Source organism: Poecile atricapillus, chromosome 18 (assembly GCF_030490865.1).
Source record: "Poecile atricapillus isolate bPoeAtr1 chromosome 18, bPoeAtr1.hap1, whole genome shotgun sequence".
NCBI lineage: Eukaryota > Metazoa > Chordata > Aves > Passeriformes > Paridae > Poecile > Poecile atricapillus.
In genome coordinates this window covers 5,259,036-5,285,436 of record NC_081266.1, presented here as the reverse complement: position 1 = coordinate 5,285,436, position 26,401 = coordinate 5,259,036, and the positions used below count along the sequence as shown (strand labels likewise).

Below are 26,401 nucleotides of genomic sequence, written 5' to 3'. Positions count from 1 at the left end.
TTAAATCAGAACATTTGCAGTTCCCTACGTCCTGCTCTGGCTGAGAGCAGCCATTACAAAAAACCAAATTAAATTCTTTTCTCCAGTCTGCAATCAGTGGAATGTGGGCTTGCTACAGGGATGTCACACTAGCCGTGTGTTGCCATGTGCCACCCTTATTTCTTCACCTGTGTACTTCACTCTCAGAGGTTGTGGTGCATGAAGAGAGCTTTGGGTCTATAGCAAATGGAATGTTTTCCGTAGCAGTGGCCATTGCCAGTGTCTTTTGCTCTTCCTGAGCCCTGAGGAGAGAGGAGAAGGGATCAAGAGGAGCTGTTAGTCATAACTGCTGTGGAGATAACATCCTCTCATGTTTTTGAAGGGTCCCAAGGGCCTGGCCGTGGGACATGGTGGTTGCTGTGCCAGACGGAAGAGGAGTGGAGGCAGGTCACAGAGAGCTTCAGAGAGAGGACTTCCCTTAGAGAGAGGCAGCTCTACAAACTCTTGAGTGAAGACTTCCTGCCGGAGATCTGCAACATGATTGCACAGAAGGTGAGGAGACACGACATCCTGTTTACCTCTCTCTGACCGCTTCCAGGAGCATGGATGCTTGCTGAGTGAAGGAGAGCTCAATCCAAAAGCAGCCTGTCACCCCGTTCTGCTCCCTGCACCTACAGCCTGCAGGAATGTGGGGGCTGTTGAGCTTGTGGATGGGGGGAGGACTCTCCCCCACGCTGTGGCAGTGCTGGAATCGGTGCTGGAGGATCTGGTTGGCGACTGCACGGCAGCGTAGGTAGGATGGCTGAAGGGGTTCCTGTCTTCAGCCGTGTTCTCTGGCCCTTTGCTGCTAGCAGGGGATCTCTGTGCTTTTGAACTGCTGCGATTTACAGCCTGGATTTTCTATGCAAGCTGCCTGTGATTCCACTTTTGCTGCTGGTTTCTCTGCTGAGAAGGGGCACTGACTGCTTAGCTGTCCTGGCTAAGTCTGCTTTGAGCTGGTACGTCAGAGCCCCAAAACTCTGAAGGGTGTTGTCCATCAGCTGAATGTTCTCAGGTGGGACAGATCTGGAAAGGGATCCTTCGGCTCAATGGCTTTGTAAAACAGGCTCTGCAGTCAGCGTGATGTTCTTGGATTGAGTTCAGTTTGCTTGTTTGCTACCCTTGTAAAGCTAATAGGGATTTCATGGTCACTTCTAGCCCTCAGTTTCTCCTGCCAGTGTCACCGATGTGCCCTAATTTCCTCCACTCTCTTTTTCCTTCCCTCAATTCTCAACCCTGTTTCAGGAGAAGCGTCTGCAGCGGACAGAGTTTTCTCCCAGGTGGATGTCTGACCATCAGCCCATCAAACCAATCAAGCAGGAGGTGAGGGGGGGTGCGAGGGGGAGGACGACGGAGGGAGGCGAGAGCAGATGCCTCCTGGGGGAAGAAATAAACCGCAGCATCGCTATTCAGTGGGAAGGAGTCGCTTAAAAGTGCCTGTGCTGAAAGAGAGATGGGTGGTAATGCCTGTCAAAGGCAGGCTGACACCCGGGGTTTCTATGGCGAGCAGGGAGGTGCTGCCCTCTGGATCGCAGAGGTAACCGGCCTCGCCGCAGACCCCGCTGCAGCTGCATATGGAAATCTGCGCTCAGTCTGGGGAATTCCACTTCAATGAAAGTGCTGGCACATTCGAGGCAGTTCAAAGAAAAGTTGAAGAAGGATGAGAGGGCTAGAAGAACCGGCTTACAAAGGGAAATGACAGAAATTCAGCCAAGGGGAAAACGTGAGGCTGCAAACACATGAGGGTGTAGATAGCGCCGAGGGAGAGAATGACTGATGCAGTGTGGAGCTGAGCTAGGAGGGGGTCAGCTGGAAATGGAAGTCACAATTTAGGCTGCTTAAAGAAATGCTTATCAAACTGCAGCCTTGTGGGCTCGAAGGGCTCTTTCCATGCCTCCTCACCCTCATCTCCCCTCCACCCCATCAGTGCTACAGCTCTGCTGCTGCTTGAGGGTCTGTGCAGTGAACCAGACCCAGGAAAATGACTGGAGTTAAATATAACCTTTTTCTTTGGTCGGGGTTATTTTTAACGTAGATCAGTTTTCCGATCCAGTTCACCACACGGCCCCTAAGAGTCACGCCGGCACGGGCGGGGACACGGGGCCGTGGAGATGGGGGGTCTTTGAACTGGCAACTGCTACCCAAAGCAATCGGTCAGGCAACGTGGGATTAGCCTCAGAGGAAAAAATCAGCTCTATTCTATCAGGTTGGCGCATAATCTCTCTCTGTAGATGTAATGGAAACGAAGTTACCTGTTGTTTTGTCAAACCATGGGAAATTAGGCTGCAGGGAGTATGCTGTGTGAGCCAGAGTCGGGGGTTCCCCCAAAACAAAGGAGAAAGTACAGTTCCCCCTGCAATAAATGTAATTACTTAGAACAGATAAATAGAAGGAAGGAAGAACCTCTCATCGTGCTGCAGATAAAAGCCTGCCGAAAGGAAAACGAGACCCCAGCGATGGCCAGTTTGGGGCCAGAATCACTCTCTGCAAAGCCCACCGTGCAGGAAGCACAGGGACACGTGTTTGTTCACAGGCAGCAGAAATCCCAGAGGAGGAGGAGGGGAGTGGGAAACACATGGAGCCTGAATGATGCTAATCAGTACCGCAGGTGCTCCAGGTCTGCGGTGGCAGAGGGCTGTTAATTGCCGCCTGTGGGCCAGTGAAACCTTTCCAGCGAGCGGGGGGCCCTCCTGGCACCCGCTGCACCGGGACACAGGGAGCCAGCAGCACCACAGGGGTGATGCTCCCCAGCAGGATGGAGCAGCCATCCCTGCCATGGGGCAGCCAGGGAAGGTGCCAGCATGTCTGATGGTTTGTTCCTCAAGCCAGGGTGGGCAGCCGGTGAGCCTGGAGGAGAAAATCTCAGCCCGGTGCAGGTGACCCCTTTCTCCTGGCTGCCGCTGGAGTTGGAGATGGAACTGCTCCATGGGCTCCTGATCCTGCAGGGGATTTCTCAACAGGTGGTTCAGATTAGCTCCTCATTAAGAGCAGCCTGAGCAGCACCCTCATTAGGAGAGCGCAGCGGAAACCTGAGCGGGGAAGGTTTGGTGGATGAGGGGCCAGGGCACTCGGGGCACCCCGCGCCTTCTGGCCCTGAAGTCTGATACCCACGGTCTGGAGAGCAAAGCTAAAAGGCAGAAGTTTGGCCCTTTCAGAGTCCCAGGGCCAGGGGGACAGCAGTGATGTTGTGTCCTGGAGTGCTCTCTGCCGGAGGGAAGGAAGCAGTGATGCCTTGGTCGCAGTGGTTTTTATCCCCCAGTGGGGAGGAAGCTGGAGAAGCGTCCTTTTGCCACCTCTGTGGTCAGGAAGGAGGTTTAATTTGTGTTTGGTTCTTGCTTTTGTCGTTCCAATAGGCATCTGCTCCCACTAAGCCAGTAGGAGTTTACTGGTTCATGTTTGTGTGTATTTTTTAACCCTGAATGGAGCACACTTGTCCCCAGTGGACTCAGGTGGGACACCAGACTGAGGGTCCCTCTGAAAATCAGGCTCTTTCTGTGGCTGAAGTGTCTCAAGAAGCCCAATGCAGCACTGTTGCTGCCCTGCAAGTGCTGCAGGGAGTAAGTGCAATTGTGGGTGTCTACTGCAGTCCTCACTACGCTGGGTTTGTGGTTTCTGCTTTTCTCCTTCCTTTGTTTTCTAGATGTGGTAGGATGACACCCTCTCCTTTGTTTAAAAGTGCTTTGTTGATGCCATGTTTGTGGTGGGTTGATCTGGAGCGAGCTGTGGATCCTGTGTCACCCTGTTAAAGCATAGGGTGCTGAGTGTGCCCTGCAGGCTTGGATGTTGTGTTCCTGTTTCCACAGGACATGAATTTGGATTAATCCAGGGAAAGGGAAGGTCTCACCTGTGTACCAGCAACCAAAGAAATTGTAACATGCCAGGCTGGCTTACTGGTTTGAGAATATAAAGGCTGATGGTCACATCCTTGTTAAAATACCTTGGCATGCCAAGTTTGGTGGCTGGCTCCTGCTCACCTCTTTCTCTTACTGCAGAACCTGAGTGTTTTGGTTCCTACTGCAATTCAAATATTTATCAGTAAAGTCAGAGGAAAACTGTTTGACAGTGGTCAGGATCAGGTCTGAAAAGGAAGTTGCTTGCAGCTCATGAGTAACAAATCAGATGGCAAAGCTATTGAGAAAGGCATATAAAAAGAATCAAACATGAGAATGTAGAATTCAATTCTCTAGGCTCTTGACCTGTTGTCCTTGTCATAGTACAATCCTGGGCATCCTGGTGTTTGGATATGGATCAGGGAGGAAAGATCTGAGAGACAACTGGAATAATCATTCTAGGGAACTGAAAGGATTGCTTTATAAGAAAACATTTAATCTAACTGTAGAAATGTGGGAATGTTGTGTGTCTGAGGAAGTCCATAAGGTAAAGGCTGGAATGTGACTGAAGAAAAGGAGAATTTATGTTCACTCAGTACAGAAGAGTGTACCTAGGAATAATTGGGAAAAAATGGAATGAGGGGTTGAGAAACAAACTTTAAACTGATTGTGAGGAGAAGCTGGCTAATCTTACAGCACCTGAACTCATGGAATGATTTCCCTAGGAAAAAGATAGACGAGTAAAGTGATAACATTTTGTCAAAGATATAAAATGGAAGAGAAGAGAATGATTCCCTGGAGATGAGATGAAGCTCTGGGTTTCACCTTAAAGGATCAGCACAGAACAGGTGGTTTTTATTGCCCAGTCTGTCCCTAAATGCAGGATACACTCCTAATTTTGTCAAGAGTCCCATGACCCTCTCTTGGACATTTTTCTGTGACTGTTGGTGGTTGAAGCATAATTTTCTTAATGTATTGTTTCTCCTGGAGGTGATACATGGTGCTCATCTACAGAGAACTGGAGTGGGAGTTTGTAGGGCAGCACAGGGTTGTGGAGGGGAAGGGGAGGCAGAGAGGGAATGAATGTACAGCAAAACCAGACAACGTTTTTAGGCCTTCATCAAAACCACCCCCAGGTTCTATTTCTGGGCAGTGAAACAAGGACAAAATAGTAATCGTGGTGCCAGAATTCTTTTTATTTTTTTTTTATTTTTTATTTTTTCCTGGGGATTAATAATGGGCCTGGAGAAGTTGATGGTCTGAGCAGCAGCCAATGGACCCCAGCTGATTGCTAATCCTCAGGAAATGCCTTCTGCCTAAGTGGTGGTTGCTGGTTATTCCCTGAAAATGAAGTTGGAGCAAACTCTGTGTACATTGTTATTTTCTGGTTGATTTTCCCTGCTGATAAGGCACAGATATCTTGGTCACAGGGGTAGGAGTTGGCTGGTGGTTGACTGATATATTTGTCTCATAATTAAATTAAGGTAATAAAGATAATTCCACACTTCCACATACATACCTCATGCTTTATTAGAGAAATAGGAGCAGGCAGTCCCTGGTCTCGGAAGCCTGCAGTCTTAAGTAGGATCAAACACAGCCTTGCAGCCTGCTGGCAGTGGGGAGGTGAGAACGTGGGGCAATAAAGAGCCAGGTGTCCTTGAATGAGAGAACTGGTTTTGGGACCCAGCAGGAAAACTGTCCAAACAAACAAATGAGAGCCAGTTCAGGGGAGATTAGCACACAGAAATTCTGAACAGGAAAGGAAAACATTCCTAATGATACCTTGACACAAGGCTGTACCAGACGCTTTTCCTATTGAAGTATTCTGTGTTTTGCAGCAGAGACAGGTTTGGCAAAGTAGTCCTTTCTTCTCACACTTGCAGTCAGAGCTCTGCTAGCTGGAAGAGGTAGAGGTGTTGTGTAAGGGTGTCAACAGCCTGAATCCTTTTCCCAGAAGGGAAGAGAAATGCGCACGGTGCATCCCTGACAGGATGGCAGCTTGTCTAACCCATCGTTTCTCCTTCCATTGTCCTTGTATCAGTAGGATTTCATTGCTTCACAAATAACTTCCCTTTCCATGTTGCTTTTCATCTAGGAAATCATACATACAAATCCTCTTTTTTCTTTCCCCTCTTTTTTTTTTTCCTCCCAGTCATTCATTGTAGGTGTGCTTTAATACTTCCTCAAAGCAAACCTGACTGCTCAGCTTTCAACAAGCCAGGGCATTACAGTTTTTGGTGCATCATTCTGTTACAGGTAAACCCAAATGTGCTGAGCTCAATGGAGAAGCAGAGGCGCAGAGAGGAAGAGGAGGAGCGCCAGATCCTTATAGCAGTGCAGAAGAGGGAGCAGGAGCAGCTGCTGAAGGAGGAGAGGAAGAGGGAGATGGAGGAGAAGGTCAAAGCAGTGGAAGGTAACGTCTGGAAGCTTTCAAAGTCAAGACTTGAGATTTTGAGTTCAAGTCTGCCATTTGCATTCCTGCCCTGCCAGACTTGCTAATGAGGATGTTTTCTTGCACTTACATCTGATAAAGTGGTCTGACTGTAGTTTATTTTCCTTTGTCTGTCCTCTCAGTGTTGGTGGCTGTTCTCTAGGGCACCTTTGGACTGTGTTGTATTTTTCAAATTGCTCTGATTTTCTTCCTTGACCCAGCTGTCCATTTTTTTTCTCCTGCTATTTATGTTGTTTCTTGGTTCTGTCTCCCCACTTGCCTCCTCAGGATTTCCCTGTGTGCAGGATTAGCTGGCTTTGCTCTCACTGGATAACGTTTGGTTCTTTTGGCCCAATGCTTGATGAAAGAATTCCCTTTGAGGAGAAAGGGAGTGGGATAACATGGGAGCAGGAAGAGTAGTATTTTTATATTGCTACTGGCCTTATCAACTGGAGAACTAAAGATGAAGGGACCAGGCTACATAGAGCACCAGAGGTGGCAATTTCAGATCAAGGCAGTCAGGCAGTACATGTAGGTGTGGGTGTCAGAGCAAGCTCATTTCTGAGCACCTTCTCTCTGCTGGCCTCCCTTATGGGGGATTCCTTTAGCTGCTGCTTTAGCCACAGTGACTGTCTGGGCTGGTTTAGTTCTACAGAAAGGCTGAACATCCTCAGAAAACTGTGGCAATGTGGGGTGGTGTCAGTATCGTGAGTCCTGAAGTGGATAAAGAATCAGGAAAGGAAAAAAAAAAAGATTAGGTTCATGCAAACCTTGTAAACTTTCCAAAATGAAACAGTTTGCTACCAGATGTTTGGTGGGAGGCCAGATGTTATCTAAGAATAGCTTCTTTTACCTGCTTACCTTTCTAACCTTTAGAAAAACCAATTACTTCCCTGGCCTTGGTGTATTCCTGGTTGCTAGTCCTAGCTAATCAGGTGCTTTAAATTGAGACTCATCTAGTTTCCATATCTGCCACAGATATCTGCTTCCCTTGGCAAATTGCACATTCTCTGTGGTTTAATGCTTTATCTCTATATACAAAATTAGTCTTGAGGTTGCACCAGAGCTGCAAAGAGAAATGTTCCTGTAAAATGGTTTTGTTTTGGTGTAAGCCACTTCCTTTTCTGAGTAAATGCAATCATTACATCATCAGATTCAAAGGCACCAGAGCCATTCAAAGAAACTGGCAAGAGATTGAGCAGTAGACTCTTTTAAGCCAAGTTAGCATACATTCATGGTTTTTTTGGCAGAGGTGCTTTAATTTTGTTTTGTGCCATTTATTTCAGTTGGTTTAAACTCTTCCCTAGTCCATTTAGGCTAAATCAGGAGGTGTCTCCTTTTAAGCTGGTGCAAAAGCTGTTTGCAAAGGTTATGTTGACTTGTTCAGTTAAATCACTACAGTATTTTTTATCCCTGGAACCAGCAGCTATCCAGGTAAAACTGGCTTCTTAATGATCTTTTCTTAGTGCCAAGCACACCCACCACTAGCATTTGCTGTCATGACAGTTCTTAGGATGGAGAGGAAATGATTTGAAAATTATGTCATTTGCTTTACTTGCTTCAGACTTGTTAAAACTGGACATCTGACAACAGAAATTTTCTAGTTACAAAGATTTTCTTCTAATTTTCAGTCAGGAATACAATTTTAATTTTATATGGCCTTCTGGTACCAGGATAGCACTCCTTGATTCCTGTCAGTTTACCAGGTCAGATCCATGGTGGATTTCTAAAATCTGCACAATCTTTACCTCTTGGCTGCTGTTGTCACAAGATTTTCCATTTGCTGCCCAGATAATCACTTCATATTCACCTCGGCTTTCTCACTTATCCATTGCAATGCCATCTAAGGATGCTAATTTTATCAAAGAAACATGAAATCTGAACAGTGCTTGGACAGACTCAGATATTCTCTGTTATCTGAAATTGGGTGTTGCACTTCTGGTCATGAAATTCTCTTAGATTCTATAGGACACCTTAGATGCAAGTCCTGTAATCCTGACTTCAGTGCTACCCTGAGTCTTCTAACAGGAAATTTGAGCTTTCTTTTACCAGTTTTTGACATATCTGCCAATGGATGTCCCTACACACACTCACCTTGTAGCTATTCCTACTTTTCTTGTGCTATCAACCCCCATCCCAAATTTAGACAGAGTAGGACTTTAATAAATCTGTTTCCACCAGAGCTGGTACCTCTTGAGTAGCTGGCATTTTCCAAAGGCAGAGCCTCTGCTAGAGGGTGTTAGCTGAGTCTCCCTCATCTTTCTTTCACTCTGGGTGTTCCCTGATGTGGCCTGTTCCTGTGGCATCTCTCCCTGAACATTACTTTCACAGAATTCTGCTCCTACAGAAGGTTGGGTCCAACCGCAGGTGTTTCGCAAGTCAAATGAATTCAGATTTCCTATAAGAAAAAGGAAATGAGGTTCATAAGAGCCCATAAACTTTCTATTATGAAGCAATCTGTTAGCCAGCTGTCTGGTTGCAAACCACAGGTTATATTACCAGCATTGCTTCTTCCTGTGCCTCTCTTCTTTAAACGAAAGCTGTCCCAGTGGCCCTCGTGTGTGGCAACTTGTTCGCTCTGGCTGCTGGCCATGAAGACCTACCTGAGCAATCTTCCCAAAGCCAGACATGGAGGATAATAATGACCCCAGTTGCTCATTGCCACTCAGCTGGTAGAACTTCCTTTGGCACTGCTCTTCATCCCATTCAGTGCAAGGGCTGCTGCCTCAAGTTCACCTGCCTGAGGTGAAGCCCCTAAAGGAAGGTAACAACGAGTCAGTTCTTTCCATAGTGCTCAGCTGTGCCTAGGGTTGGTGTTGAACTTCCCTCTTTGTACCACACCACTTCTGGAAGTTGCCTAAGGCAGCATCTGTGCAACAGCGGTGCTTCAAAAGTGGTGGTTGTAACCAAGTGAGGGTGATGAGGCGTGTTGGTGGTGCACTGTATTCTCACCTCACCTGCTCCTGTGCTGTTGCTGCTTTTGCTGAAAGAGCAAGATCATTTCACTGGAGTTCTTGAGAGCTGCAGGAGCACCTTCTGTTTCCCTGCAAGATGTGGGCAAGGAGTGCTGAATGGCTTTTCATCTCTTCCCACTGCAGAACGGGCCAGGAGGAGGAAACTTCGTGAAGAGCGGGCCTGGCTGCTGGCACAGGGGAAGGAGCTTCCCCCTGAGCTTTCCCACTTGGATCCCAGTTCCCCTGCCAGGGAAGAGCGAAGGACCAAGGATATGTGAGTACACAAAGGGGCATGGCAGCACACAAGTGTATTGAAGCAGTAAGTATGGCAAGGAGAGGAGTGTGATCATCCACAGGAATGCAGAGGGAGAAGTGAGGTTGGAGAACAGTGAGAGGAGTGAGCTGAGAAACATCTGGGTTTGGTCCATATGAGAGGAGTGTATTTGCCAGCATTGTGGCACTGCATGGGTTGAAGAGAAGATGAAGTACAGAGCATGTCTTACCTATCCTCAGCCTGAATATTCACTGTGGTGCTTCCCATTACAGCTTTGAACTGGACGATGAGTTCACAGCCATGTACAAAGGTTAGTCCCACCCCATCTTCTCCAAGTGAAATACTTCTCTGTGTGTGTGAGTGTAACCATTCTCCTTTCTCCTGCTGCTGCCAGTTCTAGATGTGGTGAAGGCTCACAAGGACTCTTGGCCCTTCTTGGAGCCCGTTGATGAATCGTACGCTCCCAACTACTACCAGATCATTAAGGTATGGAAAGTGGCCCAGGCATCTTGACTGATGCACTTTGTTAACTGGGATGCAGTTTTTTGGAAGTCTTTTCAAGTTTGATGGGTTTATTACTCTCACAGTCAATCTCCATGATTCTGGCAGTCCCTTCTAGCCTTAGAAGTCAAGAAAACCAAAGATGGATGGCTGCCTCTCTGGAGACCATCCTCTGCTGCCCATGCCCTCTCTGAGCTCTAATTTTGTAAGCCCCACTATGCTTCTGTAACTGAAGAGAAGTTTGGTTGTATTCCAGGCCCCCATGGATATCTCTAGCATGGAGAAGAAGTTGAATGGAGGTCAGTACTGCACCAAGGATGAGTTTGTGGGTGATATGAAGACCATGTTCAGGAACTGTCTTAAGTACAACGGTGAAGGCAGTGGTAAGAGCAGTAAGATGCTAAATTTGTCTATTTGCAGTGCTCAGCCAAAGCAAGCAGTGCCCTTCTTCCCCCTCAACAGTACTTGATTTGTGCTTCTTCTCTTTCAGAATGTTTTTGGGAGACCAGATGAGAGGGTAATAGTTACTGAGACCTGCACTGGGTTTTAGTGAGGCTTTTAGCACAGTTTGGTCATGCTGAATTGGGGCATGGCATACTAAGGACTGCCATGTTGGTAGGTGGTGGAGGCAGAAAACACAGAGAGGAGAGTCTTGTTCCTTTCTGAGCTCATTCCTTCATGTGTTTATGTGTGCACTTTGAAAAGCATTGGAGTCTGGATAACTCCCAGTGTTTCTTGAGTACCACAGGAAAGTGGGGAGTGAACCATGCCTGTCCTTTGGATGGAAAATGTAGCTTTTAGGTTCCTTGGCTATTGAAGGAACAACATGAGTGTGCAAATGGGAAATCCTAGGTTTAATTACCATGCCAATTAAAATTCTATGTGTTGCTTAGATAAGAAATCAGTTCCCATATGGTGGGTCATCACTGCAGACTGTCTCACCAGCAACACCTGGTGAGAAAGGGAGAGCAACATTAAGAACAAGTCAGCTTGTTGCTGTTGGCTGCAAGTAAAAGCATACCTGCACTGCCACTGGGAGAGCTCTGTTCCTCAAGGAACTTCAGGGTTAGTTTAGTGGAAACAACTGGAAAGTCACTTGCTTCAAGGCCTTGTCATCAACACCTCTCACATGTCTTTTCCTTCCTATCCACTCAACAAAAAGTAAAAGCTCATCTCAGCAGAACTGTCCAGTGGAAATGATGCAGTGGGGACGCTGGTGTTGGCAACAGCTTTCGTGTCAGGGTCAGCAAGTGCTTTGGAAACTACTGGGATAAATGTGTTTGCTGATTTTCCTCTGTCTTGTGGCCCACAGCAGAGATCTGAATGAGTCCAAGAAAAGCCTCTGAATGTAATCAAATAGCATTGCTGGAAGTTCACATTTCTTCTCTCAGCACTCTTGCTAGCTAACTGTGCAGGTCACACATCTCTACGAGCAGAGGTGGTGCTCCTCCTAATGTAATTCTTGGCACTAGGCTGGAGCACTGAGTTAATGCTGACTCTGCAGGCCCTGCTGCCAGGGGTACTTTGTCATGCCTGTGTGCCTGTCCTCTGGTGGGGTTACTGAACAGAACTGATGCTGTGTTGCTTATGGAGTTTAGGAACCAAAGCCAACGAGTTAGAAACAAAAGTCTTCCTTGGAGAAACTTGGCAGAGGGGAGATGATTTATCTGATGTTGCATAATTGCTTCTCTCTGATGTTCTTGGGGGTTTTTGACTGCAGAATATACAAAGATGGCTTACAACTTGGAGAGGTGTTTCCACCGAGCAATGATGAAGCACTTCCCTGGGGAAGATGGAGACACTGATGAGGAGTTTTGGATCAGAGAGGACGGGAGACGAGAGAAGAGGAGCCGGCGGACCGGCCGCTCCGGCACAGGCAGCGTCTGGACTCGATCACGAGACCCAGACGGGCCTGGCAAGAGACAGCAACGCCTGGAAAATGGAGGAAAACCTCCACCATATCGAGCTACTTCCAGGGCTCCTGCTTCTTCCTCCTCTTCCTCTTCCTCCTCCTTCTCCTCGTCCTCTGTAGATGACCCAAGTGGCAACCCAGCGCAGACGGCTCGAGAAGGGGGCCCGTCCAACGGGCGAGGCTTCCCCCGCTCCCTGCAGTACGGCGGCATGCCCAGCCCTGTGCCACATCCTGGACAGATGGTGAGGAGCACTTCCTGCTGTCCTTTGCCCATCAGGACGAGGGAGGGAGGGAAGGGAAGTAAGGGGGAATGAAACTTCCTACCATGAAATCTTTAGTGCATGTCAGGAACCTTTTCCCAGAGAGAAGGGGTCAGAACTATGGTTCCTTCAAGTGAAACTTTACAGCCCTTAGATTTAAACTGGTGTAATTGAAGTCTTTGTCACATTAGGTGGGGTGATCTCCTAATGTTTCCCATGGTTGGCATGTCCCAGTGTAGGCTTCCACAGACTGATTCCCCCAGTTCTCTCCTTGGAGAGTAACCCCAGAGTGCATGGGAAGCTGTAACATTTCTTCCCTTACCCCCCAGTTTATGAAGCTGAACAAGCTGGTCTTCTTTTGTCTCAATTGTTTACAGATGCCTGGTAACTTTGTGCCATCTGTGTACGACTGCATTTCGTGCCTTGAGTATTTATAAAAGCAGTAAACTAAATCAAACAAAGGCCACCCTGGACTGCAGCAGTGACCTATCTTTAGCCCAACATTTCTTCTCTGGATGCCACCTGTTCTGCCTCCCTTCTGGGCTGTTCCTCACCCATCCTTCACTGCCGTTTCCATTTTAACCAGTGATGGCTTGTGGTGTGATGGATCTGCTGTTCCCCTGAGATCTTAGGCTATCCCTTGCCCCTTTTAGCTAGAGATCTAACAAAATTTTTAGAGTGATTCATGTGCTGCAGATAGTGGGAGGCAGTAGGAGAGCTGGAGGCATTGAGTATTTTGAAGGAAATCCAGCACATTCCCTGTTGTCTTCCTGCTTCCCTAGTCTTGTGGTCCGTTCCTCTTGAAGCAAAGCACTGCCCCCTCCAGTCTTCTTGCTTGCTCCCCAGGATTTGGGTGGCAAGTGAGTGTACTGCAGCTTGGAGAGGTTGGGGTGAGTGGCTGAGGTGTGACAGAGTGGCTTTGATAAGGCTGTATCACCTCCTAGAAGAGAGGTTTTCCACTGTATCTCCAGAACAGTCCGGCTGCTTTTTCATGTGGTTACTCCATCCTTGGCTCCCCCACACCTGCAGCATTCCTGCTGCTTTTATGCACTTCACAAATCGTTTTATTTCTCCCCCCTGCACCCCATCCCTCAGAGACCAGCGGTGCCAGGAACGTTTGGCCCTTTGCGTGGATCCGACCCCACCAAACTGTACGGCTCTCCGCGCGTGCCTGAGCCCCATCCCGGAGACCCGGTCCAGCAGCACCAGCACTTTGCCATGCAGGTGAGCCCTTCCTCCCGAGGCCTGCGGCACCCCCGGCCCCGCAGCTCTCACTGAGACCCCCCTCTCTCTCCGCAGCCGGCCGTGGGACTGAGCGAGCACCGCGGGCACCGGCTGGGCACTCCGGAGAAGCAGGCGTGCGCGGCGCCGGCACACGTGGCAGGGCTGGGCCCCCGGCTGGGCTCCCTGCAGCTGGGGCGCGTGGGCGGCCCCCCGCCCGACGCCATCTACCCCCCGGCCCAGTTCCAGCAGGGCTTCCTCCCGCCACGGCACAACGGGCCCCCGGTGAAGCCGCCGGAGGGCTCGGAGGTCCCCCCGGGACACATGTACCGGCCCTACAAGTACCTGAACCGCGCACATCCGGCCCTGTGGAACGGCAGCCACGGCCCCGCCGGCCAGGCTGCCATGGGGCCGGAGGAGAAGGCGCCCATGGGGCCGGGGCCCTCGCTGCAGCCCCGTGTCCTGGGCCATATGATGGACCCCCGGGCCATGAGGCCGCCGCTGCCTCCCAGCCAGTGGAGCGAGCAGTCGAATTTCCTACCTCACGGGGTGCCTCCCTCAGGGTACATCCGGCCGCCCGGGAAAGCCGCCGGGCAGAGGATGCCGCAGCCGCCGGCCGCTCTGTTTGGGGGACCGCCTCAGGTTCAAAGAGGGTGCCAGGGCGGGGACTCCATGCTGGACAGCCCGGAGATGATCGCCATGCAGCAGCTGTCCTCCCGCGTGTGCCCGCCGGGTGTGCCTTACCACCCTCGCCAGCCGCCCCCGCCGCACCTCCCCGGGCCCTTTCCCCAGCTGGCTCACGCAGCCTCCGCCGGCGGCCAGCCCCCAAAACCCCTCCTGGGAAACGGGAGCTCCCAGGATCCAACCGGCCAGACCATGGACATGGACAGCAACCAAGGTAACTGCTCACTGGTAGCACTTGACCGTCCTTGCCTGTATCTGCCTCTACCTCTCAGAAGATAATTCAAATCTTGATTTAATATTATGGGGGAACTGAGTTTTTACATGTAGTTTTGTTTTTTCAGTCTAAATTGGAATATGTTTTCTACTCTGGGCATTGCTTAGGTTTTTCTAGGACTGTTTTGTTTCACTGTAGCCTGCCAGAGGTCCCCTCTGTCCCAGCTTTATGTGCAAGCTATCAGTGTGCCACGAGGTGCAAATGCAAAGCACAGGCTGTGATGCTGCTAAAGCTCACCTGGAGTTAATATAAAACTTGGATCTGCAGGTAGTTAGGTAAGGAGAGGAGATATTATGTGAATAAATGCCTTAAATATACTCCTTTGAGTGTGTGTCAGTATGGCTTCTCCTCTGAAATGCACATCTGCCTTATGAGCTCTCAACATCTTAAAATCTTCACACACCAGGGTTGCCCAAAAGCCCTGAGCAGCTGTGTCAGTTCAGGTGGGATGGCAGCATGTCATGCATGCCCTCACCAGCTTCTTTCTGGTTGAATTTCATTTGTTCTATCCGGTAAACTGCAGATAATAAAAAAAAAAGAGCCTTAAAAATAAAACCTAATGCAGAGATCAAAACAATTCAGAGATCAAAAAAAATTTTTTTCATTAATTCTAGCTGGTAAACTAGAGATCAAAACCCTTGTATCTTTTATCAATCCCTTGTGTGCCTGCACTAAGAGGAAACTCTTTCCTTGTGTGGCATTGCTTAAAAGTTATCATCATAATTTAGCTTGCTGGATACAGAACAGAGACAGGGCAGAACGTTGAGCGATTGCAGGACAGAGCAGTCTCATCTCCAAACCACACTTGTTAAAATATGACTGTGATCAGCTCTGCAGCATCTCAGGCTGTGGTGGTGCTTCTGCCCAAGCTGCATGCGAACGGGGTTTGTGGAGGGTGAGCTGAAGTTCAGTGTTAAGAATAAATTCTTTATTGTGAAAGTGGTGTGGCCCTGACACAGGCTGTCCAGAGAAGCTGTGGATGCCCCATCTCTGGAGGTGTTCAAGACCAGGATGGAGGGGACTTTGACCAATCTGACCTAGTGGGAAGTGTCTCTCTGTACAGGGGAGAGAACTACATGGTCTTTAAGGTCTCTTCCAACCCAAACTATTCCGTGATTCTATGACCAGAAGGGATAAGGCAGTCAGAAATCGAGCTGAAACCAGCACCTGATGTCACTGTCATGTGGACCCCTACTCTGCCTCTCCTTCAGGCAGCCTCTGCACATCTCTATGTCAGACCAAACACGTGTGCCGTGTTAATCCAGGGGAAGCTGTGACTTAGTGGTGGCTTTTCAAAGAAGCAGCTATTAAAGATCACCCAAATTTACCAAAATTAGGCATGTGTTTGACTTTCTTCCGTCTCTTTCAGTGGACACACCGGCGGGCATGGACGAGAAGGCTCAGTGCATCAGCATTCCCGACGGGGCCTACGCCAAACTCCTACCTCATCCCAAGCCCCCGCTGCCCATGGAGTGCACGAGGCGCACCTTGCCCCCGGATGGGGAGGAGGACGGCCCCGCTGTGAAGGGCGACCTGAAGGGAGGGCAGCCCAAGGGAGCAGCGTGGTCGGCAGAGAGCGGCTACACCGGCGAGCCGGGCTGCGTGAGGGACCTGGTGCCCGCCTCCGAAAGAGGGGCTCCCCTGCCTCAGAACGGGGCGGTGGGCGAGGGGCCGGCAGCCGGCCCCGAGGGGAAGGGGCTGGCTGCCAACCTGCTGGAGAAGCCCCTCTGCGGTGGGGGAAAGGCTCTGCCCGAAGCGGCCGTGCCTTGCATGGGGCAGGGCACCGGCCTCCCTGGCGTGGACGCCACCTCCATGGGGGCCACCCCCAACCAGTTTCATCCTCTCTACATGTCCGGGCTGGAATACCCGAATTCGGCCGGGCGGTACCACATCAACCCGGGCCTGCAGGGCTTCGGCCCCGTGATGGGGGGGAAGCCCCCTCCTCCTGCCTCCCATCCCCAGCATTTCCCCCCGCGGGGTTTCCAGCCGAGCAGCGCCCACCCCGGCGTGTTCCCGCGCTATCGGCCGCCCCAGGGCATGCCGTACCCTTACCAGCCGCAGCCCCAAGCCTCCTACCACCACTACCAGCGACCGCCCTACTACGGCTGCCCGCAGGGCTACTCGGACTGGCAGAGACCTCTCCACCCCCAGGCCAGCCCCAGCGGGCACCACCCGCCCCTGGCCAGGCCCCCTTTCCCAGAGCGGGGCTCCGCCGGCCTGCAGGGCTGCGAGGCGCTGAGCGCCGCCCTGGCCTCTCCCAACCGCATGGACCTAGCAAGTGCCAAAGAGGTTTCTCCAAGCGACGGGCAGGAGCTGGGGCCTGAAGATGAGAAGTCCGAGGAGTCCCAGGAAAGACCGGAGAGTCCCAAAGAGTTCCTTGATTTGGACAACCACAACGCGGCCACTAAGAGGCAGAGCTCGGTGGCAGCGGGGGAGTTCCTCTATGGAGCTCCCCCGCCACACCTGGGTGCGGGGATGGGATTCGGCCCCTCGGCTTTCCCTCCCCACGGGGTGATGCTACAGACTGGCTCTCCTTACGGATCCCGGCATCCTGCCAGCCACTTCCAGCCCAGGACGTACGGATCGCCCATGAATGCTCACCTGTCTCATCATCCAGCCTCCAGCCAGGCCAACGGCCTCTCTCAGGAGGGCCCCCTGTACCGCTGCCGAGAGGAGAACGTGGGTCACTTTCAGGCCTTGCTGATGGAGCAGAGAGGCAGTGGAGGTGGCATGGGGGGGCCACCCCAGGACTTGTATAGACCCTCGGGGTAAGATCGTGTTTTCTGCAAGAAGGCAAGGTGGGAGGGGGGTGATGCCTGGGTGACCATCAGTGTTGGATACCCTTGAAGGGATATGGCTTCAAGTCACAGGAGATGGCAAGTCAAGTTGAAAGGCTTAAGAGGTGGCTCTTGGACTCCTGGAGTAAGAGTGCTAAGATGGGGAGAGAGAGTCTCATTGCATCTCCTTAAAACAAGGAACACTCACTGTCATGGAGAATCTGTTAGCCTGCCCCATCCATCCCCACACCAGTGCTGAGTTTCCCCTGACAGTGTTTTGTTAATGTGCCATCCAGGGTTGGGCATCTCTTAATCACAAGGACTCTTGCCATTTTCTTTGCAAATGTTATACTTAATCTTGCTTGTAGTGGGGAAGAGTTACTGACTAAAGTGGAAGTTTGCCTCTTGTTATGAACATCCTTAATGTTGCCCTCTTTTTCCCTCCTCTTGCTTTGCCCCTTCTCTGTGTCAAATTTCCATCGCAAAAAGTTACTCCTCACTGAGACTGCATATCACATTTTATTCCCAAGTGGAAAATACTGCTTCTCCAACAATTCCCTGTTCAGTTTTTATGAATGTGCCTCAAGCTATTCACTGTTTTGTCATCATCACAGCATCAAGTCCTTCCTTCTTCTAGTATTCAGGGAACTTGGCTTAAAGCTAAGCCATTGGGGGAATGGCATGGGTTGAGGGCTGTGTTTTGGGGGAAGCCAGACAGAATATACAAGACAAATGCTTGTATGCTAATGTTGTATGTATGCCTTCAGTGAAGTAGTTTTAACCAAGAGTGGGGATTTGCTCCTGACATTCATGTGCTAAAACTCTCTCCATTCAACCTGACTCCAGAATGCAAATGCATCAGGCTCAAGTTCCTTTCCCGAAGATGCCTACAGCAACCATGTCCCGGGAAGATCTGACATCACAAAAACCATCAGCGTTGCCTCTGGATCAAGTAAGGGCTATTAGAGAGAGCAGAGCTGAGATGCAGGTCTTTGTCCTCCCAATGGCTCAAGGATTGAGGTGTTTGATGAGGGTGGGAGGAACTGGAGGAAGCTGTGATCTGGGGCACATCACTACTGTTACCTTTGAACTGGTTGCATGCAATCACGAGATTATTCCTTCCTAAATCTGCCAGTTAAAGCCTCCAACTCTTGTTCTTCCTCTTCCAGAGCTAGTCCAAGAAAGGACTGACTTCACGAAGAGGAAAGCCACACATGATTTGGACAAGAGAGAGGAGGGGCAGGCCTTGCTCCCACCCTCCCCTCGCCCAAGCAGCAGGGAGCTTCCTGGGGCTGTGGAACACGGCGCCGTGCCGGATTTTGTGTCGGAAACCCGCAGCGGTGCTGGGCCCCTGCCAGCCGAGCAGCTGGCTCGCCATTGCAGGGCACCCCAAACTCCAGTGGCTTTCCGTGACCAGAGACTGCGTCTCATTCAGGGTTTGAGGGATTTTTCGGGTGGGGAGGGCGGGGGTGGGGCTGGAAACTTTCATGGACTGCTAAACTCAGGTATATTTTTCAGGGTGGAAGAGGACGATGATGGAATTTTACTTGTAGTATTAACGTGTGTGTGTTTTGGAGCTGGATCCAGTTTACAGAATTTAACCTGTTGCCTTTCTAAATAAATTTTTGTTGTTGGTGAATGTATTGTACATAATGGGGGAGGGGGTGGGCCCAGCTTGTAGTGGGCTTAGCACTGGAGGAATTGTAAACTGTTTACAATCATATCACACTGAAATCTTTCAGGATAGGGTGAAGGTTTGGGGGAACTGGGGAGAGGTGAGGAAATGTGTGATGGATGACTTGCTGTCCTCCTTCCTGTCCTCTACAACCAAGACACGACCCCATAGCTGGTTGACTTAATAGCGGGAATTGCTCAGGAGCATAACACATCCTCCTCTTTCTCTTGCCTTCTTCCTCCTTCCCCTCTCACCCCGACCTCCACCCCTCTGGATCCAGGGCCTGAGTGCACTTCCAGCTCCTGTCATCATGGGGGAACAAGGAAACCAGGACCAGGAATTGAAACCAGGGCAGGACACCCATGGCATTGTCCCTTCTGCTAGTATAGTACCCTTCTCCCTGCCTTTCTGATAGAAGAAATGTGTGCTCTAGAAAACAGAAAATGGCATAAGCAGTCGTCTTAAAACTGACTTTGGTGAAAGCAGTGCAGCTGTAGGTGGAGCAGCACCTATCTAGTAGAAGAAATTTTGTGCAAATCTTTACTGCCCTGCTGCCCAAGAAGAGGAGCCAAGTCCCCACCTCTTTCTCTGACCCTGGGCTATATTCACTTCTCAGCAGCAGTGAAGCAGAAAGTGCCAGAGGCTTCCTGAGCACTCTTGCTGAGGAGGAAGAGCAGGAGGCTGCCTTGGGGGAATGGTAGGATTACTGCAGTGTGAGCCATTTGTTGGATTTGGCATTTGCAAGTCACAGGTGAATTGGAAAGTACTCAAGCACTCATTCAGAGTTAGATGAGGGACAAGAGGGCTGCATGCTCGAGTTGAGTTGGTTTAACTTTCTAAAGCAGCAGGTCCTACAGGGCCAGTGGCAGTATTGCACTGGGAAAATCCCTGTTGTGCCAGTGCTTGGACAGCCACTGCTGTTCAAGCGAGTTCCATAGGAATTTCAGCTGCATTTATTCCCATCTTAAAGCTAACAAGCAGTTGATTGTTCTTGAGGAAGCTGGAGCTAAACAGGGGAGTTGTTAAGTTATGAGACTGGGCAGCCAGAGCTGCTGGGAGCGTAGCTCTTGAGAGCAGGCTGCACTGGGAGAGGACAGGGGTTAAAAAGAGGATTTTGGACAGAGTATGGCAGCAGGAGAAGGACAAAGCAGCATGCCCTTTAGTTTGTGCTGCCAGCTACAGGAGGGATATTGTCTTCAGTTTCTGGAGAATTTTTCTGTCTGCTTTCTTGTCTTGGATGGTGGCATCACCCATATCTTTAGCTGGATTGCACCAGGCTGCATGACTGTACTGCCTTTGTCCTGCTGTGTGGATGTACCACAAGCTGGCAGAGCTGCTCAAGTAAATGGGAGGTAACATTTGACTGAGCCATTGCTCCTTCTGTCCTAAGCTTTTGGAAGAGCAAAAAGCTTTTTGGTGTAGTTTTTATTTTTTCATTTGTATTCATCTGTCAGGGAGCAATTGTGACTGGTGGATTGATGTAGACTGGAATGAGCCTGAAGGTTGACCTTTGTCTGAGAAATGGGTAACTGCTTTCCCCAGCTAAGAATATTATGTCTCTTCCAAATTTGTCCCAGATCTGGCTCATCAGCTGGCAGTGGTTTTCAGAGGTGCCCCAGCTGCTCCAAAAGGCAGGCTTAGATCCTTCACTGAACAGAGACACAGGAGCAGTAGTAGATATAAATGAAAAATTGTGCAAGTATAACTCCTCTTTAAGACAACAAACCTAGGACAAACACAGCTTGACCTTGTAAAGCAGTCTTTAGTTCACTGTAGATATAAAAGTAATCAGAAATAACAGATCTAAAAACAGAGGAACTGGAAAATATAACTTGTAGCAAAGCACTGAAAACTCTGGAAATGTGAATATAGATTCTTCATAGAAGCCCTGTCATACTTCAGCCTGTCTTCTGTATCACAGACAGCTGAATATTTGAAGTGCCTTTCATTCAGCCCATTGTGAACATTGTGGAACAGGAGGTTTTTAGAAGCTATAAAAACTCTCCAAGCAAGCTGAAGCACACTTCAGCTGGAACTGGCACTGAAAACACTGTTCTAATGGTCATGGCTTCTGGATGAGTACCAAGCCTCAGTCAAAACAGGAGACAACTAAGGAGGGCAAGAATTGCTTGTGGTCTGCCTGGAGAGGGTAGTGGAGTGTTAGACAGTGATAGATACCTTCAACTGGCATAAGGCAAGTCTGGGAGAAGGGTTTGACTTGCAGGTGGCAGACAAAACCAAGTAGTGAAGCTGACTCCTCCTGGGAGGGTTTCTAGGTAAATGTCTTTTGATGTAGTCAGTAATTTTTATTAAAGTGGCTAACAAGCTGCTGTTGTGAGGACAGATGGTTTCTGTTAGAAAAGTACTCATAAAGAATACAGGGAACCATGGCTGGGCTTTCCTGAGGAGAGGACATGCTGAGGTGGAGTTTTAGATCAGAGTTTTCAGACTTTCAAATGCTTTGTTCATAAGTGAGGCTTGGGGGTTTTTCTTTCCCTCTTACAAATATCTAGGGATCCCCTCAAAATCAGAGCTTAATCTCATTAGGTACAACCTGAGCAAATCACTGAACACTGAGTCCCCTCGAGGGCACAGCCCTGGGAGAGGATTGCTGGGCTTGGAATGCAAATGTAAGGAGGAGCAGATAATGTGAATTTTATGATTTCCAAACCCTGCTGCTTTGTAGATATTGTTGAAGAGAGGTTTGAGGGATTTAGAAGAGTAGCACCTGAGCTCTTTATGTACAGAGTGGTGTTCTGTGCCATGGGTTGGATTGCAGTGCAGGGCAAGTGTAGCTGCATTTTAAAATAATGTGGTTTTTGAGTGCCATACTTTGTGCCACTCTATAAAATTTTTAACACAATTCAGAGCAACTCTGGTGCATCCCCCAGTGTTGCTGTAGTACAATATATTACCAGGTGGTCCTTTTTCAGAAAGCATCCTGAACTAGTGGCTTTGCAAAATTTCCTGTAGCTATTACTTTTCCCATCTGGAGGATGTGTTTTGCTATAATTATGGATTTCATGTTGAATGAGATTATACAGTACATAGAACAATTATGAAGTTGACAGTGCTCAAGCATGACAAAAATTTCCAATATTCTCAGAAGAGCTTTGTATGCTACTCTACCTTTTTAGCCTCTTGCTCTCCCCACCACTTCCTCGTTCCTAAGTGGTGTGTGGTGTTCCCAGGCTCCCAGGATGTCAAGTTTGGCCTTTGCAAAGGCCATTGTATAAAATCCCCCTGAGATTCTGAATCTTTGGGCATCTTAGGTGATACAGGCCCTGGCAATTCAACTGGAAAGGGCAGTCCCTGAGGCTTCACTGGGACTCTTAGGTGTGTTTAGAGGAAATTTGCAGACTATAAATTCCATGGTGTGACCCACCAAACCACTTGTAGCAATCCAAGGCACCAGCCTGCAATGAGGAGGACAAAAGAGGAAAGTAAATTTGAAGTTTCAATGCCCAACTGGTTGGATTTGTGACTTTGAAGTAGATGGAGACACTTTTCTTGGAAGCTTCTGATTTTTTCTTGTCTGCCAAATGCCTTTCCCATGCAGACTTTCCGAAGCAAATCGCCTGTGTATATTTTTGTAAGTGTGGTTTCTCAGGGTCTTGGAGAGCTATCAGCTTCATGATGGCTTATCTGAAAGCAAGTCACAGAGGCTGTCTTTCATTCTGCTGACTGAGGCAGCTCCCCTGCAGGTTCTCACCCCAACGCTTCTCCATTTAAAATGAAAGTATAATTAGAAAACAACCTTTCTTTATTTTCTCCACTGATCCCTGTCAGGCTTTTGTTCATCTCTCTGTTCAGCCAGGGTGGTTTCTTTGTTCTTGATGGCTTCGTTCTGCTTTCCTTTTCTGAAAAGACTGTGTTGTTGTATGCTCTGTGGAATTTCAGAGAAGGTGCTGAAATGAGTGACAGGGAGGTGTCATCCCAAAGGGTGGTTTGGAGACCAACAGTGGAATCTGTGATGGTGTAATTGGTCTTGGTTCCCCTTGCTGCAGAGCAGCTGTGCAACTGGGTCTGCACTTAATCAGAGCAACCCCTTGAAGGGTTTTTCCTGTGGTGCATCCGTGGAGGAATGGAGGTGTTTGCTCTTGCATGATTCCTGTTTTGCTTTAAGGCAGGTGCTGGTGGTTGTGTGAGTGCCAGGTCCTTCCTGCAAGGCTGGCATTGAGCAGGCTGTGCAAGGAGGGCTGCAGCTGCAGCCCCTGGGAGCTTGAAGAGTTTGTTGTAAAGAAGAGAGCATCTCAAAGGTTGCCCTTGCAGCCTCTCCCCTTCTGTAGCTGTCTAACAAAGCTGGGGGTGAGCACTCCAAAGGAGAACTCTTTTTAACCAGCACATAATGAACTGCGTGTTCTGGTTTCCACTCTGCCCACCTCCCACTCTGCAAAAGAGCTGGGAGGGACCCATTTCCAGCTGTGTCCCAACAGGGAGACAGCCAGGCAAGGCACAGTCCACCCTTAGGCAGGGAAATTCAGGACAGGTTCTAATGGATTTGAAACTAGGTAGTAACTTCCAAGTGTACCTTTGAAGCGAGCTGTGTTGTGCTCTTCCCTTTTTGGTCACTGTCTCACCTTGGCTCACATGCAGGATTTGAGAGACCATGGAGCATTTTGTAGATCTAACACTGCTGGTCTTGCATTGGCTGAGGGCTTTTTTTCCTTCATCTGCAGCCATGGCCTAGATTTCTTTTGGCAAAGGTCTTCCTCTTTTTGAAAAGTGGATATCAAAGTGAACAGTGCATCCAGGAGAGAGCAAGAGCTACGTCCACCAGGGAAAGCGGGGACAAAGGATGAATTAGGACTGAGGCTTAATTGGGATTTTCACCAACTCCAGCAAGTCCCTCTGTCCTTTGCCCCTTTTATTTGGAAACACTTGGCTCCCTTAGCAGAAGGGCAGTAAGTGGAATATCTTCTGACTAAAAGCAGAACTGACTCTGTGTGAGCACAATTCCCTTGCTGTGAGCAAAGTTAGAGCAGAGAGCCATTGGGGACTCCTTTGGGCATCAAGAGAGTCAGGGCCCCCGACACCTGGTGCACTCAAGCACTGGAGCACGGCAGGGGAGCAATCTCCCTTTCTGAGGCAGCTACAGGAGCTCAGGCCTCAACTCTCAGTCTGGAAAGTCCTCTGATCCCCTTTTGTATCACATGCCAGCAGCTTTCCAGTCTCTTTCCCTCTGCTGGCTGCGCTGCAGTCGTGGCTGTCAAGTGCAGAGATGAAATCTCACTGCCCACACGAGCACAAGGGCAGAGGCTTGGCCTGGCCAGCTGCCTCCTCTGCACACACATAGACAGCAGCTGGGGAGGGCACATTTACTCTCCTCACGAAATTGGGGTGTCCTCAGTGGCTCACAAGGCTTCTCTTGTGTGCCCCTGGGGTTTGCCAGCCGGGCACAGCGGTGTCTGTCCATCTGCCAGTACAAGGATTTGCTCCTGGTCCCAGTGCAGGGCTCTCACAAGTGATCCTGGCACACCTACCTCCAGGAGGGTTTAGGTTAAAAATGCCTGTGCATATAATGTGTACAACTGTGAAAACTCTCGTCTCTCCTCCTTGCTGGATCAATGAACGCTGCTGCCCGATCTTTTTCTGAGCAATAATAACGTGCAGCAGTGCAACTTTGACCTTCCTGTACTGTTTTAGGGCTAAGATGACAGTGGAACACACTGGGGGGTTCTTCACAGTCTCAGTGGGAAGCTAGGTGCTCTCTGTGGCCCTACATTTTATCATGCTTGCTTTCCCAGAGACTGGAGGGTGGATTTAGGTAGCCATGAGAGAGCTGGGTTGCTGCTTCTGTGTTTGAGGAGGCAGAGAGGGAAGGGTAAAGTTGAGCCTCATCCATCCATCCATCCATCCATCCATCCATCCATCCATCCATCCATCCATGCACAGAGCAGAGCACATGGAAGAGGAGTGGGTGAATGACTGATTTAATGCCTCTGGGGAAAGAGAGTGACCCACTGCTGCTTCACTGGGCATTGCTGGGGAGGACTGGGGGAGCCTATGCCACTACATCCATTCATTTTTCTGAAGTTGGGTAACATTGGGGTTGTTTTTGTATTATTGTAAGTTTGTAAAGAATGTAATCTGTCTGTCGGGGGCACAAGGAGAAAACGGGGGCCTTGCTCTTTTTGGGTGAGGCTGTTCTTATGTTGCTGTGCTTTTTTTGTTGTTGGGCAGGGAGGGCTCTGGTGGCTGTGGGGGCAAAAGCCTGGCCTTTGTCGATGGCTTGCAGCTGTCCCAGGGTGACAGGAGGGTGAACTGAGGCTGCAGCAGAGACCTCCCACACCAAGCTGTGAAAATGCCTCTGCCAGTGGGGGAAATCTGACCTCTGCAGTGGGGCTTTGCACTGGCATGTTTTTCTGGGTGCTGGGATGTACCCCTCGAGGACTGGGCTTGCTTGTCCTCAGCTCAGTTGGAAACTGGGCTGAACAGCTGCCCATGCTCTTTAGGAAAGGTTGGACTGGTTGGGCTCAGTTTATCAGCTCAAGAAGGAGTTCATGCTGGAGCTGCTTGTCCCAGCACTTCTGTCCCCAGCCTCAGGGGCTGCACCTCTCCATCACCTGCTGCCCCCGCCTCCCTCCCCATCCTGTAGAGCACAGTGTCAGGGATCCTCTTCTCTCTCCTGCTGCTGCAAAGTTGTGTGAACTTTCCTGGTCAATACTGGAAAGGGGAATGCTATTTATTTTTATATTGTGTATATTTTGTCTTGGTCTGCTGATTACCTTTGTTCCCCAAGAGCGACAGTTACCTCAATAGTTAGTTTAATACTGTGTGTTGGGTAATTTTTTTAAAGAACTTTTTTAAAATCTTGATCCTTGGAGGTCTGTAGATTTTATTTCCATATGAATTGGTTATTTTGTATAAAGTACATTCTTAAAATAGCAATCACCCTTGCTGTATGTGTGTTTTCTTGTCTCCTGGATGGTCTCCCTCTTCCTTTGGAAGGGGAAGCGGATGGGGGTGGGAGGATAACACAGAGGGCTTTTTTTTCAGGGGGACAAAGCCCTGGACTGCAGTCAGACACTGCTGTAGCACCTGTAATCCATTTACAAGGGAGCACCTGGAAAGCTAATCGGGATCATTTCCCGTTCAGAAGCACAGCTGTCCGCCTATGAACAACCCAGCTGTGAAAATGAGATGGTGTCACTGCTTTCCTCCCAAAATCCCTGCTGGGCTGTGGGTTTTTCTGCAGCCCAGGTGTGCTGGGGAGCCTGCCTCTCTGCCCAAAACACACCATGATTTTGGGGCTCAGGTAGTCTGTGCCCCCACAGCCAGGTGGAACCTCTCAGTGGCTGCCCTGAAAGGAGCCCTTGGAGCTGCTAAGGAGGAGCTGATGTAGCCTCTGTGACTCCCCTTTGTGCTGCTTTAATTATGGCCCTCAGGGGCTGTCAGAGCCTGTGTGTGGTGGTCCAAATTAATATTTGGCCCAAAAGGGCACTTGTTGTTTGCTGTTTATTCAATCTCCCACGTGAGATGGAGCAGGGGTTGCAGCCTTCCCTACAGGGAGGTGTTTAAAGTCAACTTAGCTCTTTCTCACCGGGGTTTCAGCATCACAGCCAGGAGCTGGCCATTCTGTTTCATGCT

The 26,401-nt window shown here is 49.5% G+C and overlaps 1 protein-coding gene across 2 annotated transcripts in view; it reads left to right on the top strand.

Annotated features, from left to right (window-relative positions):
• Positions 1-25,696, top strand: part of LOC131586140 (chromatin remodeling regulator CECR2) — a 99,110-nt gene extending 73,414 nt beyond the window's left edge. The window contains exons 7-19 of one of the 2 annotated variants that reach the window (XM_058852947.1): positions 362-531; positions 1,264-1,341; positions 6,105-6,261; positions 9,378-9,507; positions 9,780-9,817; positions 9,902-9,993; positions 10,265-10,391; positions 11,729-12,162; positions 13,276-13,404; positions 13,480-14,299; positions 15,729-17,127; positions 17,983-18,088; positions 18,306-25,696. In XM_058852947.1, coding sequence (XP_058708930.1) covers positions 362-531; positions 1,264-1,341; positions 6,105-6,261; positions 9,378-9,507; positions 9,780-9,817; positions 9,902-9,993; positions 10,265-10,391; positions 11,729-12,162; positions 13,276-13,404; positions 13,480-14,299; positions 15,729-17,127; positions 17,983-18,088; positions 18,306-18,311 — 3,686 coding nt within the window. In that variant the 3' untranslated portion in view covers positions 18,312-25,696. The remainder of the gene's footprint in view (positions 1-361; positions 532-1,263; positions 1,342-6,104; positions 6,262-9,377; positions 9,508-9,779; positions 9,818-9,901; positions 9,994-10,264; positions 10,392-11,728; positions 12,163-13,275; positions 13,405-13,479; positions 14,300-15,728; positions 17,128-17,982; positions 18,089-18,305) is intronic. The other variant, XM_058852948.1, reaches the window with a different exon arrangement.
• The last annotated feature ends 705 nt before the right edge of the window (positions 25,697-26,401 follow it).